Source organism: Triturus cristatus, chromosome 2_1 (genome assembly GCF_964204655.1).
Source record: "Triturus cristatus chromosome 2_1, aTriCri1.1, whole genome shotgun sequence".
Taxonomy (NCBI): Eukaryota; Metazoa; Chordata; class Amphibia; order Caudata; family Salamandridae; genus Triturus; species Triturus cristatus.
In genome coordinates, this window is record NC_140581.1 from 1,086,720,759 (window position 1) to 1,086,738,326 (window position 17,568).

Sequence of the window (17,568 nt, forward strand, 5' to 3'; positions counted from 1 at the left end):
GTAGCTCAAAAGTAGTTGCAATATGACACTCTGAAGAAAACAAAAAACCTTAAGGTGACGCTGGACTAAGAGAGCCAGAGGGAGAGGGAGACGTAGAGGTAGAGGTAGGCAGAGAGAAGAAAAGAGGTTCAGATACAGAAATAAACACAGATGATCCAGACAGAGAGAGTTCAAGTTTATTTTGCCAGAGGTCTCCTTGGAAGGTGGGTGCCACAGGCTTTTGTACTTAAATGTTCGGAGGGGGATTTGCTTAGCAACTGCCCCATAATTCCGTGCTGTCCTATCCTTTAAAGAGGACTGGCACAATGAGAGAACACTGCTGCCTGCTGGGTTGAAAGTCTTTTTGGTACTGTGGTGCAAGTCATCGATTCTTACCACCTGCCAGGGTCGGACAGGGACAAAAAATAGGCCCGAACACCAAGATAAAAATGGTCCCCATTGGTGAATTAGATAGCTAAAAACGTGTCCCATGTTTCCAAATTGTACCAGTTTTGAACTTGTACGGGCATGCTGTATACGTGTTTTGCAAGGTATGGATTTGAGATTACTGCAGGCAATGTTTGTTTTAATATCAGGGAAATCAACAGTAAAAACCAGCTCAGCAGACCATAAAACAGTCCCACAAATAGCCACAAAATCGGCCCATTCACTCTAACCGCATGCTTGGGTGGGCGTGTGCCTGCGCAAACATGCAAATGCTTGCATTTGAGAGGTCGTTTGTTATGTGTACTTTTGTCTGTGTGAGCGGGTCGGAGTGGCCAATATGCTATTTGTGAAACTATTATAAACGTGTAAATAGTGGAAACTGATGATCTTGGAGGATGATAATTAAAATGTCACCAGGCAAGAATAAAACAATTTCGTTGCAAGATGAAGGTTATTAAAGATAATAATGTAGTTCTTTTTTTTTCAAGGCAGGACCTGGTACTTTTTATAAGGGGGAAATGAGACTTTTGCCGTAAGATACAGGGAAAGGTAAGTTGTGCGAGAAGGGTCATGCAGGTGATTTAAAAGCCAGTAGTTTCACTGTTGCAAATTCTCATCCTTTAAGAGAAATCTGCACCAAACACGGTCTAATTCAATAATTGGGTAATCATCTCTGTCCCAAAATTAGCACCAGTTAGTGTTAAAAGGCACTTGGGTATTGATATCACACCTTCTCTTGTGTCCTCTCAAAAATATATTTTTTTCTTTCTCTGAAATATCCTTTCATGCCCAGAAATAAAAGCGAGACAGCTGCTTGAAATAAAAAACACAGAGAGTGAAAAGCGAAAGATATCACTAAGGGACTGAGGGAATGGGTGAGCTGGGCAAGGATAGGCCTCAACAGCTCTTTTCCAAGGTCATTCAGTATCAGCCGATGCATAACAGTGGTGAGGCGGGTGGAGGGGTCGCGGGTGAAACACTGGGGCGATGGAGCGCAGGGGGGTGGAATAATAAAAAATAAACGTATCTGATGCTGCTTCTGCTGCCACGCGCCTCGGTGCTCTTCTGCTTCCTGGTCCCAGCAGCCCCTGGGACAGCATCAGAGACTACCTGTGCAGTAGCCACGCTGCTCTCGTGCTGCATGAGAGCAGCACGGAGATTGGCCAGAGCAGGCTTGTTTAACAATCGCTCAGGCACAGGGAGTCTGTGCTGATTCTCCAACCTGGCTGTGCAATACAGCAGGGTTGAAGAAACCTAATTGCGCATGTCTATTTGGCCAGCCTAAGACGGCCGGCCAAACACACATGCACAGTTAGCAGTGCACATCACTCTGCCCCATCTGAAATGGCCCAGCCCGGCCTAACTCCACACAGGCTGTCTCAACCAGCAGCTGAAAAATAAAACAATACTAAAATATGGTTTTATTTTTCAGCTGCTGGCTCTGAGCCAGTGGGTCGACGCTTCTCCACCACTGCGGAGGAGCCGCCACTGGGGTCATTGGTTATGCACCACAGTCTGCCCTTTCCTTAACTTGTAATGTCCGAGCCCAACACTAGATGCTAGAAGTATGCAAAGCATGTGCATCTACAGCCACACATGCTACTAACAAATGTTTCCAGGAATGTGTAGTCCACCAGCATTAGATCACGAGATGTACACTGATATCAAAAACGTCGCGTCAACTGCAGTGCAAGAATTTTCACAGCTCCAAGCATAATGCCATTTTGTTATATGGGCACTCCATCTCTCTTAGCAGCAAGTTGGTGTTTAAAACCATTTGTCGCCCTCCTGTGGGTTTTTTTGGGTGTTGCTGTAAGGCAGCTGAATGAATTTGCCTTAATAAAGCAAAGGCCCAGGTGCCCATACTCCGCCGTCACTTGACCCATTGAGAAACCCAACAGCAACTCTGGTACAACCTTATTAAGCAATTCCATAAACAACTTACTATCGGGGTGCTCGTAGGGCAGCCACTGGTGTTTGGCATTCTGGAACTCAAACTGAGAGTTGCGCTGCTGGCACTGCTGGGCTCTGAAGTCTTCAAAATGCTTTGGGCACTCCTCGGTATTACAAAGCTGATATTCAAAGTTAACACCGGGGCAATCCTGTCCTCCGTTGACAGGCCTTAATAAGATTACAAAAGAATACAATTAGTTTTTCATCTTTAAAAAAAACAAGGTCTAAAATAAATTGAAGGAAAACGGGAAACATCATTTACAACGCGGGCATTACATCGCGATGCCATTACATCGCGGTCTTTACAACGCAAGTCGTTACAACGACTTGCGCTAGATGGCGCTCTAGGACAAGGAATAGTATAATTTACTATCCAACACCTTCCCTACTGTACGTAGACTGGAGTTGGAATAGTAAATTATACTACTCCTAAGTCCTATTCCTTGTCCTAGAGCGCCACCTGGCGCAAGTCATTGTAACGACTTGCGTTGTAAAAACCGCGGTGTAATGTACCGCGATGTAAATGTATGCGTTGTAACGTCATACATCCAAGGAAAACTGCCACATAAACGCAAAAAGTTAAATGTGCTTTAGTCTTAGGCGTGGAGTAACAATTGCTTATTGCCTGGCATCACTCAATATTTTTTTTATCATAGACTATGGATTGTGGAACAGATTGTATCTGTGGAGTGTGGGCGGTGAAGCGGTGACAGACACGTCTTTGTGAAGTGGCCCTTTCTGTGCTTGCTCTGCTCACACAGACATTTCAGGAAATGAAACGACGACGCAGCATGTCACTTCATCAGGCAGAGTGACACGCGGAAAAGAAGCAATCAAGGGGAAATCTGCGGCGAGACAAGCACGACGAGAAACAGCAAAGTCTTCCTCTGTCAGTCCTTAAAATGAGATCATTCAAATATAGATAAATTGCAGACTGCAATAGATTTTAGTTTTATTATAGCTACTTAAATAGTCGTTTCACAAAGCTCTGCTGGCAAGATGGAAAATTAATCTCCGCCCTATTTCTTCCTAGATATGTGGTAAATGTCTGACTTTTTGAGGATTCCCAAAGGATTCCAATTTCCGGGGCTACTCGTGAAATCTGTAAAACTCAGAGACTTTCAGGTGTACAACTGATTTCCAATGCTTACTCGTGAAGATTTTTCACGAGGTGTGAAATCTCTACGAGCACACGTGGAAATGCCATTTAAACATCTACAATTTCCTTCTCCCCACATCAATATTTTTCCCGCATGTAAAAACAACTTTCCATACACGCAGTGCTTGGAGTGGTACCACAATATCTTCTGACAAAAATATTATTCCCTACATGTCATTCTCAGAAATATTGTCCTATTGGAAGTTAAAGGCCACATTTTTGTAAACTATGGGGCATATTTACAACGAGGCGATAAAAAATTATCGCCGCTTTAGCGGCCGTTTTCGGCCGAAAAGCGGCGATAATTTTATCGCTATATTAGCAAGCTCACGCTAACGCGTGAAACCTTGCTTTAGCTTGGGGATTCTTTACGCCCAGTTTTGCATCTCTAATGAGATGCAAAGTGGCCGTTCCTGACCTGACATGATAGGAGAAATGTCGCTAAGCGACATTTCTCCTATCATCAAGCCCCACGCTATGAAGCATAGCGTCAGGAAAAGTAGCGATAACCCCTGTTATCGCTACTTTCCTTACGCCTGCTTCAGGACTGACTTAGCCATGATATCCTGCGGAAGGAGGATATCATGGCTAAGTTTGTGAGTCCCTATCAACAAGCTAACGTGAGATTATTGCTGGGCTTCCAGCGATAATCTCACGTTAACCAGTTAGCGTGAGGATTTTTATCGCTATTGAGATAAGCTTTGCTAATAGCACGCTATCTCAGCGATAAAAATCCACGCTAGCCGGCGATAATTATCCTAGCGCTAAGTGCGCTTTGCGATAATTATCGCCGGTTGTTGTTGATATGCCCCTATATTAGGACACAATGGACCTCATTTATATGGCTCCTAGGCTTCCGGAACATCACCTTTGGGGGCATATTATCAAGGACAGTGTTAAAATTATCGCCGGTTTAGCGGCAAAAAACCGCCGCTAAACCGGCTAAAGCGGCGAGAATTTTATCGCCTGGCTTGATAATATGCCCCCACATTTGTTAATTAGAATTTTCACAGATGGGAAAAATACTCTTTTCCAGGTCACTTCCTTTATCCTAGCTGGAGTGTGCAGGGCAATGGTCAAAACCTTCAGCACTCACTAGAAGTCTGTAGTTTAACGTGATGATGCACTCAAGCTCAACACTGTCTCAGGGATTTCCATTCTAGTGACAGCATCATTCCTGCTTGGCCCAGAACAGGCATGTGGGCAAAAATGTGGCTCAATCAATGGTAGAGAATTTTGGAAACAAAAGCACTTTGGAATGTAAGAACCCACTGGAGCACTTTGATATTTTGCTTGTTTTTGGCATCTTGTTCCTTACCCCCGGGTCCTTCCGGTCCTCGTCCCATTCGTGACAAGTAATGAATGGGACAAGGACAAGGGGACCAGGAGTAATGAAGATTACCAGTAAGTAATAGAGCATTCACGTTGCCCTACCTTGAAAGGAGGCTAATTGGCACATCACAAGTAGGGCTCCCGGTTTTATGGTATTTTTATTTTTTATTTTTCCATCTGTATTTATCCATATTTATTTTTGGGCTATTTTATCTGTATTTATCCATATTCATTTTTGGGCTATTTTATCTGTATTTATCCATATTTATTTAGTGTTTTGCGGATAAATGAATTTGTAAAATGTACATTTCCATATTTATTTAACTGATAGACACGCAGTCGTACTTTGATGTCTGTTGTGTTTTAGCTATTTAAGCTGCCTAATATTACATAACAATACAACCATTGGTAAATATTAGCATTATACCACAAATGTATGTTGACATATACCATTATTTAAAGAAATGTCATCCTGTTTTTTTAACGTCCCATGCTGTCCATCTGCTCAGCTGTTGGGCTATAATTCATGAAAGACAGCACGGAGAGTCACTTAAAAGAAGCCCAGATTTCTGTATTTATCCACTTTTAAAAATCAATGCAGACAGACAACATATTGCTTTCTTTCTGTATTTATCTGTAAAAATCCATAAAAAATGAAAACCTGGAGTCTTAATCATAGGCAACTTCCTCGGTGCTTCCACCTGCATGGAAGAGGAGAGTAGGGCGCTCTTTTCTAATGCTCTGGCCCTTCTCCAGGCTTTAGTACATGTCAGAGATGCTGCCAGTATCCACACGGTGTGGCTGTCACCAGCCCACCAAACGCAGAAAACCCCAGTGTATTGGCTTGGAACTTCACCTGAAAATGGGTGTTTCTGAAATTTAAAAAACAATGAGGAATATTATCAAGACCGGCGATAAAATGATCGCCGCTTTAGCGGCAGAAAACTGCCGCTAAAACAGCGATAATGGGCTTGATAATATGCTCCATGGAATTCCAATTGAAGCCCATGTTAGACGTCCTTCACAGTTAACATGGGCTTCAATTGGAATTCCATAGAGCATATTATCAAGCCCATTATCGCCGTTTTAGCTGCAGTTTTCTGCCGCTAAAGCGGCGATCATTTTATCGCCGGTATTGATAATATGCCCCATAGTACCCGGTGTGTCTGGAGTTTTCTCCAAGCATGAACACGATATTGTTGTATTTTCCCTCTTCACAACCGCCATGCCTTTCACTCTAATGATGAACAGGAAAACTGGCTCACTCATTTTCTTCCTGATTTTGCATTTTTAAATGGTGTATTAGTTTTCAAGGCATTCCTTTGCGAGTGTTCCTCCATCACTCTAAATGTGTGTACTTCACAATATGAAATGTTGAGTCCTCCTCAGCATGTTCTCTTTTTCCTTTTCCTCTTTCAGTTCTAACTGTGAATTTCCTCTTATTACTAATGCATCCAAATTGTTTTATTCCCGTGTTTACCTTCCCCAAGTATGATTGTGAGGCTAATTGGTTCATGGAGAAACAAGAAGAGGAATAAAAGAAAAGACCTAAATTAATGAAACAAAGTCTGTATAGCATCAGCATAGCTATAGGTGTGGGCGTCCAATACAAAGAAAAGCCATGCCAACAATATCTAACTAAGAAGCATATTAACAAGGAATGGGGAAAATTAACGCTAAGGGCGCTTAGCATTAATTTTTTTAACGCCGCTATCGCTGGATAATATCGCCTGGTTATAGCGTTATTAACAACGCTAACCGCCTAGGCGAGAAAACATCCGGCACTAGCGGCATTTTGGGAGGTTATCGCTGGTAACGCAGCGATAAAACTACAAGGATAGGGATATCCTTGTTGATAGCCCATGGTGGACTTAGCCATGCAATCCACCTCCCATTGGATTACATAGCTAAGTCTGAAAATTAGCAGACGTAAAAAAACAGCGTTAACCGTGGTTAGCGCTGCTTTTTTTGTCTCTATCAGGGTTAGCGTGAAGCTTGATAATAGGAGAAATGTCGCTTAGCGACATTTCTCCTATTATTTTGCTCTGGAACGCCCACTTTGCATCTCATTAGAGATGCAAAGGGAAGCATAGTGAAAAAGGGTGCTAACATGCAATTTTGCATGTTAGCACCCTGTTGTTGATAGGGCAATATTTTTATCTCTGCTTCTTTGGCTTTTAAAGCCAAAAAAGCGGAGATAAAGCCCTTGTTAATATGCCTCTGAGTTCTTTCGCGGTGTGACAAGAGAAATATTTCATGGCAGACCTGTGGATGGTACCAGTCATGGCCGGTGCAGGTAAGAGCAGTGGGGTGGTAAGGAGTCGACAGACGACGAAGGAAAATAACATTTAAAAAAAGAAAAACACTTACCTTGCGGCGATGCGGTGAGCACAAGGTAAGTGGCTTTCTTTTTTTACATTTTCTTTTCCTTCGTCGTCGTCTGTCAGCTCGCCCCCCCCGGTGCATTGCACTTACCTGCACCGGCTGCCACTGGATGGTACCTGCTTATCCTTGAGTCCATTCATCCTTTACCCTTGGTACAGAGATCCATGATTAATCTGCCCAAGGAATGGGTTGGGAGTCAAACTGGTAAACCTTGGAATTCACTTAATCAGCAATATGCAACAAAATGTGCTTGACATAAAAAAATGGGTAACGCGGGGTGTAGCAAGAAACAGATGTCATTCTTATGTTCTTTAAAAAACAGATACATTATGTGCTGGTATGCTCACTTGGGTTTTACAGTGTATTAGATTCAAGTGCAGCAAATCAGACAGCAATATAGACCTGGAACAGAGCCCTGAATGCATATCCTTGACAGAATGGGATGAGGGAACAATGCCCTGAGCACCTAGTTTTGAAGCTTGAGGGAAGGTGAAGAAGCAGAGCCCCGAACCCTCAGCTCGGACAGAATAGGGGACTGTGTGTATGATCATGTTAGGGACTGATGCACAGTCTTTGTTTTCTTGTAGAAAGAGCAGTGACAGCAGATCTTTCATAGTGAGCCTAGAAGTGATTCTAAGCAGTCATCACTGAGACAGCAGCACAAGTCCGTCTGAATGTTTCCTCATCCTGGATCCGATGAGAACGCAGGAGTGTTACGACCTCTGGAAGGCATGCCATATTCAATTTAGGGTAGAAGGTAAATTATAAGGCTTTGTTTGGATGTGGGTGACATTAGCAGCCCGTGCATTGGCTGTAGTGCAGCCAGGATGTTCCACTGTCATGAGACCACATATAATGTTCTACATAACTGGCAGTCTACTAAGAGTTGTTGATGGAAGATCAAGATAAACTTCATTTCCACAGTCAAGGCACTGACGAGTGCTCTAACCAACATTTGCAATAAGGTTTTTGCCCAGGCACGAGTAAAAGTTACTATCTGAGTAACCTGCCCAATAAAGTTTTTTTATCAAAACTGACACACAGAGTTTTGACAACTTGACTTGGGTGGGAAAATGGCCAAGTGGTTCAAGCTAGGAAAACATATATGTGGAAGCAGATGAGGCCCCAATCACGATCTCCTTGTTGGACCAGTTCAGGGATGGTCATACATATATTTTGATTTGTACAGAGCTAGAAAGATAGACAGACAAAAAGACAGACAGATAGGCAGCAGACAGAGATGTGTATATTAATAAATAGAATGAGAGATTCCTTGAACTAGAACAGTGGTTCTTAACCTGTGGTCCGGAGACCCCTGGAGGTCTGCGAAGCCTACTCAGGGGGTCCGCAACTCCTTAGAAAAATAAAAAATGTTAACAGATTCATAAAGTGTAGAGAAATAAAAAAGTGATATCTAAAACTGAATATTTTAAAACATTCTGTTAATGTAAAGGAATTTGAAAGTGGAGGCTAAACATTAAGTTAGTATCGTTGATTGGTTCGTGGAAGCAGTGCAAGTGCATCAAACAGAATATACTATGGATGATGAGCTGTCTCAATTGAATTTGGAAAAGGTCCAACTTTCCCATTATAATTCAAATTGTGTTTTTCTTTAATTGTATACAAATACATTTTTGTATTTGTTTGGTGAATGTTCATTTCTGTATATTTTTGTATTATATTTGGCAATTCAAATAATCTAAAATGCTTAGGCAGGGGTACCTAGCTTCCAATAATGAATCAGTGGGGGCACCTGGGTTCCAATAATGATTCAGTGGGTGTCCCAGGTTCCAGTAATGATTAAGTGGGGGTTCACAGAAGTCAAAAAGTGTAGAACCACTGATCTAGAAGAAGGTATATTGTGATGTTAAGACAGCCATTAACGTTTAGTAAGAATTGATTAATTGGGTATATTTTCAAATCTCTAAATAAAATCAGAAACCCAAACCAGGCATGGAGAAAATAAACTGCCTGATAACTTTTGAGACTTACATTGGATTGTTGCATTGACGTGTTCGAAAACGAACTCCAGTACCACACGTTCGGGAGCAGGAACCATACTTAGTCCAGGATCCCCAGCCACCATCTTGCTTTAGCTGGTTTGCATTTTTCCACATGCAATGACCCTTGTAGCACCACTGAGTGCAAACACATGCAAATAGAACACAAATAAACAGTTGAGTACTGAATTAGCACACATACTTAAAAATTCAGGTGCACCTTCTTCAGATGGTTCATTTATTTTCCCTCAAAATGTAATAGAAAAATGAAAAACAAAAACCCTACAGTGTACACATAAAGCCAATAAAATGCATGGCTAACCACAACCAATGGTACCCAATGAACAAATGACATACACTTGTTCTATGGATTCATCAATACATGTTGTATTGTACATGAGGTTCTATTCAAAAAAGTTTCACACGAAATGCATTAGCTGAGACAGCCATTTCTAAAGAATCTCATATCATCTTTAGGATCTGCCCATTATATATTTATTATCTATACACAATACTTCAATTTAACCTGTGACTTCTATGCAGCTATCATATCAAATTTATTTGGATTCTTGTCAGAGAAGGTTACTGTTCTCACCAACCAAGAATATTGTGATAACACAGACAGACAGGATCCCTCATGAAACATGGCTGCTAAACATAAGTAACTGGACAGGCACATTTTTAGGGAGTGCTCTAGACGCATAGACAATATGCCTTCTCTCAAAAGAGCAGACCTCACTATTCAAGCATGTGTATATCCCTAGGCAGTCAGCTGGTCATCAGAGGAGTACACTCCATTCGATATAATGGATGTAATGTCACATCCACATCTTAAAACTTAGTACTGAGAAGCCGTGCATCCTACAGAAACAACCAGTGTGCACCACTTTTATTGAACTGTCATCAAAGAACTCCCTGAGATGTAAATTGCCTACTAGCTGCATTCTGTGCTAGCTTAACTCTTAGGACTACACAGTTGCATCTTGGTGCATGTTAAAATTGTGACCACACATGAATACTTGAAAGAAGAGATTGAGGTTATGGAAGTCCATGAGCATGAGGGTGTGTGGGAGGGGGGCACATCCCTTCCATTTTTCATTTGGATTTTGGATGTTTTACCCCAAAATTGGTCAATCAGTGTTCCTTTTCTGATGTTACGCACAAGAAAGCTAAAATTGTTGAGAAATGCTGATGGCCTACTGTTATTGGAGTTGACCCTAACTGGGTAGCAGCAGAAGCTTAATGCCTTTGGTACATTTGTTGCAGGAAATGAACTGTTCATTAACCCCACAAACAGTAGAATAATGATGCAAAAACACTTCATCCCTGTCTTGGATTGCTCACCAGCCTAAGCAAGTCACACCATGGGGCCTCATTTATGGGGTTTTGACATAGGGCACTGCAGCAAGTCACCTTGCTGCGCAGCCCTACGCCAAAGTGAACGGGCAGAAAGGCACTGCATTTATCTTATACAGTGCATACCACACCTTTCCCCCAGCGCTCGCACCGTTTTGACAGCCTAGCACCAATGCAGGCACCCTTGCACCATGGTGCAAGGGTGTCTGTGTTGTTAGCAGGTTTGTTTTTCTGCAGGAAGGGGCACCTTCCTGCACAAAAACAATTGTGAGAGGTGTTTTTCGCTTTCCATGTGTGCTGCAGAGGAAAAATGAGGAGAAATAAAGATCATTTTCCTCGTTAGTCTCACCTTGGGAAGCATAAGGTTTTGGTGCCTACCCAGGTTTACATGCTCTCGTAAATCTGGGGAAGTGTCAAAATCCATGGGCACCGCAATGCCATGAAACGCCTCCAGAGTGCAGAGCAAGGCAATGCAGCAATTTGCAGTGCCTTGCTTCACTCCACATCTATGAGGCCATCCAACGCCATGCACAGTGGCTTTGCGTGGCCTCATAGATATGATTTTGTAATTTGCACCGCCAGCGCATCACAAAAAGTGAAGCTCCGGGGGCGTAAGGGGCTATAAATATGCCCCTAGCTAGGTCAGTCGGTAAGGGCTTACTTTACGTTTTGTAAGTTTAGTGAAACGACAAGTGGCTGTTTCACCTCTTTTGCTATTTGGATTGGGGTGCCAGCCCTTCCATGGCTTTAAAGATTGCAGCCAAATTGCATGCAATCTATGGACATATTTACTTGCCTTGAGAGCTAGCTTAGTTATGGATTATCTATTTGGGCTTAATAGAAATCTTTATGGAAAGTTGTGCCGACTTTTGCGTTTAAAGAACTATTTAAATAAAGCCCGGCCAAATTCTCCTTCAGGACGTCATCAGGATGGAAGGGGAAAATGCCAAACTGCTAAAAATATAAATTAACTCTTTTTTCAAGGAGGCCAAATGACAAATGGGTGGTAGGGTCAAATCAGTTGAATCTCGGTCCACTTCTATGGAGGTTTGAGCTGAAGCAAGGTTTGAAGAAGATGGCAGTGCAGTCCAGTGTTCATTTTCAGCACTGCAGACGTACACATAATTTGAAACCAAGTCGCAATTCAGAAATACCAAGTTATATGCAATTCTAGCCAAGATTAAATAAGAAAAGTAAGTTTGTCAGTTATGTATGAATGTAAAGCTCAAGATGCTCCTATTGGCTTGACCTGAGTGAGATTTGAAAAGACAAAATAAGGTCAGAAATTTAACATATGTGCAAATAGCATTTGACTCACAAACTCTTTGTTTGCCCGCATTGAGGGATCAAGATTTTCAATGTCTCAAAATGTGCTTTCTTTTAAAATGATAAGAACTGTGTCAAAGGTTCTCACATTTTATTTTGATGACATTTCTATGAATGTGGTAACAGGCTTTTTTATTTTGTTTTTAAAAGTGTGAATTGTTTTTATATTTATTACCACTCATTCAGAAGTGGCATGTGTTGTAATAATATTACATTTGAATATTAGGGGCAACACTATCAGTATGGTTTTATTATTGATTTTTGTTTAACCATAAACAATTAGTTTGATATGGGAAAGCCTAAAAAAGTACTGTTCACATGCTTGTTAGCTTATATGGGGCAGATTTACAAACATTTGTGTAAAGTGCAGCAGTGCAAAAATCAGCTATGCCTTGTTGCACAAACTGACACATTTCTCACACTGTTACTTTTAGCATGTGTTGCAATTACGTTATCACCAGTGCTTACTTGGAGCCAGTGGTTTCCAGCTCTCAGCACCGGCACTTAAATATTAACACCAACGCTTTTAATGAGCACCAATTAAGGATACATTTGTTTAAGGGAAGATTCAGTGATTTTCCCAGAATCACAGGATGTTGAACCAACGGCAAGACTCAAACCTGATTCCCTAACTGCAAATGCAAAAAGAACTGTTGATGGTCAGAATGCAGAACGATGTCATACATTCACCCCAGTACAGAGATCTGGGCCTAAATCCATCATTGTTTTGCTCACCATGCCGTTCCAGTTTGAACCAGGCCATATGCAAATCAGTCTTGACCCTGTGCCCCTTGGGAACAGTCCAGCCCAAACTACCAGACCAGGTCCTACCTGGACAGGAAACAAGCATCCTAGGACCAGTTTCGGGGTTTCACCCCTCTTCAGCCAGGATAGCCTGATTCCAGTGGCATGGAGAGCACTGACTCACATCTGAGCATACCCGTCCCACTCAGGGTGACAAATGCAAAAAGAACTGTTGATGTACAGAATGCAGAACAATGTCCTACATTCACCCCAGTACAGAGATCTGTGTTTAAATACATCGTTTTTTTGCTCACCATGCCATTCCAGTTTGGACCCAGCCATAAGCAAATCAGTCTTGACCCTGTGCCCCGTGGGAACAGTCCAGCCCGAACTGCCAGGCCAGGTCCTCCCTGGACTGGAAACAAGCATCCCAAGACCGCTTTCGGGGTGTCTTTTGGTTTCTCAGCCTAAGTGCACCAGGTATGCCCAGACGTGGGTCCTGGGCTCACTGTGCCCCTGGAATCAAGCTATCCTAGCTGAAGAGGGGTGAAACCCTGAAACCGGTCCTAGGATGCTTGTTTCCGGTCCAGGGAGGACCTGGTTTGGCAGTTTGGGCTGGACTGTTCCCCTGAGGCACAGGGTCAAGACTGATTTGCATATGGCCAGGTGTAAACTGGGGTGGCATGGTGAGCAAAAGAATGATGGATTTAACCCAGATCTCTTGACTGGGGGTGAATGTTTTGATTTGTTCTGCATTCCATCCATCAATTGTGTGTCTTTTAGTTTCTCGCCCTAAGTGCGCCAGGTATGCCCAGACATGGGTCCTGGGCTCACTGTGCCACTGGAATCAAGCTATCCTGGCTGAAGAGGGGTGAAACCCCGAAACCGGTCCTAGGATGCTTGTTTCCGGTCCAGGGAGGACCTGGTTTGGCATTTCGGGCTGGACTGTTCCCATGAGGCACAGGCTCAAGACTGATTTGCATATGGCCAGGTGTAAACTGGGGTGGCATGATGAGCAAAAGAATGATGGCGTTAACCCAGATTGCTTGACTGAGGGTGAATGTTATGATTTGTTCTGCATTCCGTCCATCAATTGTGTGTCTTTTGGTTTCTCGCCCAAAGTGCGCCATGTATGCCCAAACGTGGGTCCTGGGCTCACTGTGCCACAGGAATCGAGCTATCCTAGCTGAAGAGGGGTGAAACCCTGAAACCGGTCCTAGGATGCTTGTTTCCGGTCCAGGGAGGACCTGGTTTGGCAGTTCGGGCTGGACTGTTCCCATGAGGCACAGGGTCAAGACTGATTTGCATATGGCCAGGTCTAAACTGGGGTGGCATGGTGAACAAAAAACGATGGATTTAACCCAGATATCTTGACTAGGGGTGAATGTTTTGATTTGTTCTGCATTCCGTCCATCAATTTTGTGTCTTTTGGTTTCTCGCCAGGTATGCCCAGACGTGGTCCTGGGCTCACTGTGCAACTGGAATCAAGCTATCCTGGCTGAAGAGGGGTGAAACCCCGAAACCGGTCCTAGGATGCTTGTTTCCGGTCCAGGGAGGACCTGGTTTGGCAGTTCGGGCTGGACTGTTCCCATGAGGCACAGGGTCAAGACTGATTTGCATATGGCCAGGTCTAAACTGGGGTGGCATGGTGAGCAAAAGAATGATGGATTTAACCCAGATCTCTTGACTGGGGGTGAATGTTTTGATTTGTTCTGCATTCCGTCCATCAATTGTGTGTCTTTTGGTTTCTGTCGCTAGCTGCGAAGTCAGCACTTCTGGCCATTACGCCACATCCTTTCCCAACTTTCAAGGTTAGTAGTTGGTTCTGTTTTAGGAGGCGCTAATAGGAGAAATGGGCTGGTGCAAGTTGCAAATTAACCATTGGTTATCATAGATGAAAACCCAGATAACACCTTACTCTCATTAGGTTAAACATGTGAAGGGACATCTAACATGGACGTCAATTGGAATTCCATAGAGCATATTATCAAGCCCATTATCACCGTTTTAGCAGCAGTTTTCTGCCGCTAAAGCGCCGATAATTTTATCGCCTGTCTTGATAATATGCCCCCAGGTTTTTGTTTCTACCATTTGTTATTCAACTGTGACATTAACAGTTTCAGATCAAAATTCAATGTGCGATGTAAATTACCTTCAGGACCCTTCCACCATCCAAATGCAGGCTACGAATGTTGAGCCCATGCAGTTTGAACACATGCATCTTTATCTATTGAAGTGTTGGAAATTTCCACACAGATCAGAGTATGACACCATTACCAATGTAACAGGATCAGCATGTGCTCCATGACGTGGAGTTTTTGGAATAAAAATAAGTGGCAAAGGTATTTAACCATTCCAATCAACTCTGTGTATCATGTGGAGTGGATGTGGCCTAACGACTAGAGGGGTCGACCTCGAAGCTGGGGAACTGGGTTTGAGTCTCAGCAGGGACACTCAACGTCTTGTCATTCTGGGCAAATAGTTTAGTATGCCCGTGCCTCACAAAACAAATGTGCTGGTCTGTAACACAACTGGTGCTCATGTAAAGTGCTCTGATACCTTCTAAACTCCATAAAGTAAATTAAATGAGTTCATTAGCAAAAAGGATAGAAAGGAGAGATAGCACTGTCTACTTTTCGAGGCTTGTTACAAGCTTCTTTTGTGGGGATGAACGTCCCAGAAAGGCTCCCTCCTTTCGTTTTTATGTCTGATATCAACATCATGCGCATATCTGCTGTTAATCATTGGTGCATGCACAGTCAGCTTCAAATAGAATGGTCACAATAGAATGGGCACAGAGGCCTAACACTAAACTTTAAGCACAAAACACCATCTTGATGTGGTTTGCAGTACAAATGGTTCTGGACTGCATTGGGGTTAGCACGAGGCTTTGATAACTCACTCGGTGGAGATAGCTCAATCAATTTTCTTTGGAAATTGGGTCAACATGTCAACAACTGCTGATCAACACTTTCAAACAAACAACATACACTGTTTTAATCATAAAGTCTATCTTTACATTCAGGTAAAAAGTGAAAAATGTGTGCATTTTGTCAAAACTAAATAGAGTTCAACTGCAGATTATTTTATGTTTCACACATGGATAAATTATCGGCGGATCTCATCAGGGTCAAATGTGTTGATAGCCACATGTGGAAAAACAGTGGTGTTGACAAAATATACACGTCTTTCACTATTAATGCAAATAAATGTGATCAACTGTTTGATTTGTGATTTATCTAGCATTTATTGTAGGTTGTGTCATCACCTGAAGGTCTGAAGGTGAAACACACAAGTGAAGCCTTTCTGCAATGGACATAGGCACATGTGATACAAAGGAATAAACATATGGAGCTGCCGTTCAGCGACAAGTCAACAACTCATCATGGTAACTTGCTTTGGTGCAGTGACTAATGTTGAGGTATGCAATGCACCTAGGCAAATCAATCCTTTAGTAAATCTCCCTTAGCATACATGTTAAACTATTAAATACACATGTGAAATATGTAAAACAAATATACTTTTCCTGGAGCACATTCTGTTCCGTCAAGTGGGGGCCCCTTCTTGGTCTTGCAGAAGTAAGGATTGTCCGGGTGGCTGCACCACAACTGCTTACACGGGTCAAAAGTTCGGAACTGGAATAAATCAAAGGAAACATTTTTTAAGGTTGTTTTGAGGAGGAATCAATTAAGATAAATTATTCCATATTTAACCACACCTCCTATGACTCTTTTGGTATGGAGGGCTATGATTTATTTGAGTCCCTACAATAGAAAGAATCTCTATCTTAACCTTGCCTGGTGAAAAAGACTAGGTACATGGTCCCCCAAAAGTCCACACACTCACCACCACTGTTATACATAGTTGGAGACAAAAATCATACTTAAGGACATATAACAATATCAACAACCATACAACTTCAGGAAACTGTTATGGTCAAGGAAAGTATGCAGTGTTGGACCTAATATAAGCCAATCCTAAAAAGACACTGTTTTGTATTTGCAAAAATCGTTCTTGAGTGAAGATTTGTTTATATTAGTGTATTTGTGATCAGTGCAATGTGGGCACCTGCTTCTCAAATCTAATGTTTTAATTGTTGATGTTTTAAGCACAGACAACACCCAATTCTAATTTTTAAAGATATTTCTCATCATCAACTCTCTCCTGGGAGCTAGCGGGAGTGTGGTCTGACGCCAACAGACATGGTGGCACCTTAGCGGAGCTCCTGCACGGGGATGTGAAGCCGCGGAATTCTGGAGTGTTTAAGCGCAAAGGCGAACGGCGGAGCTTATCTTCAAAGGATGCCTGCAGCCGGCCCGAGTTTCTTCCGCTGGCTTCATTAAACGCAAGTAGCGGTTTTTTTCCAGATAGTCGCTTGGAGGCAGACTCGCGGTATCGCGGCCACCATTTTGTTTGATGTTCCGCCAAAAAGGCTTATAAAGCAACCTAGCTGACGACAATTATTATTATTATTATTTTTTTTCCCTGACGCTCCCTCCACAATTGCTCTGCTTCGCTCCTCATGTCCTTCTGCAGCAGCAATGTGCAAGTTGAACTTTGTTCTTAGTTACAGCTGTTTTTATTCACCAGTCTCTGCGAGGGAGGCAGCCATTTTGAGAATTGCTATTCATCTTCATTCTTCAATTTTATGAGGGGATATGAGGCATGTGCATTTTGAAGGCACCTTCTTTTCTTTTTTTACCTAACATTTAATTTTGGCCTCTCCTGCATATTTCTATGTATATTGAGTCGACTGGTTACACTTATTGTTTTGGCATATACGAAGGAGGCTGATATACTCCATCTTAAGGACCTTTGTTAGCGGCGCAGTTCACACTGGCCCCTGCTTTTGCCTCATGATATTTCTCTGTTGAGATCCTGTTGCAC

The 17,568-nt window shown here is 42.6% G+C and overlaps 1 protein-coding gene across 1 annotated transcript in view; it reads right to left on the reverse strand.

The window, feature by feature from the left end:
• ADAMTS3 (ADAM metallopeptidase with thrombospondin type 1 motif 3) overlaps positions 1-17,568 on the reverse strand; it is a 558,188-nt gene that overhangs the window by 101,029 nt on the left and 439,591 nt on the right. The window contains exons 11-13 of the mRNA XM_085636296.1: positions 16,203-16,316; positions 9,248-9,393; positions 2,372-2,547 (exon numbers count right to left, since the gene is read on the reverse strand). Of these exons, the coding sequence (XP_085492422.1) occupies positions 2,372-2,547; positions 9,248-9,393; positions 16,203-16,316 (436 nt within the window). The remainder of the gene's footprint in view (positions 1-2,371; positions 2,548-9,247; positions 9,394-16,202; positions 16,317-17,568) is intronic.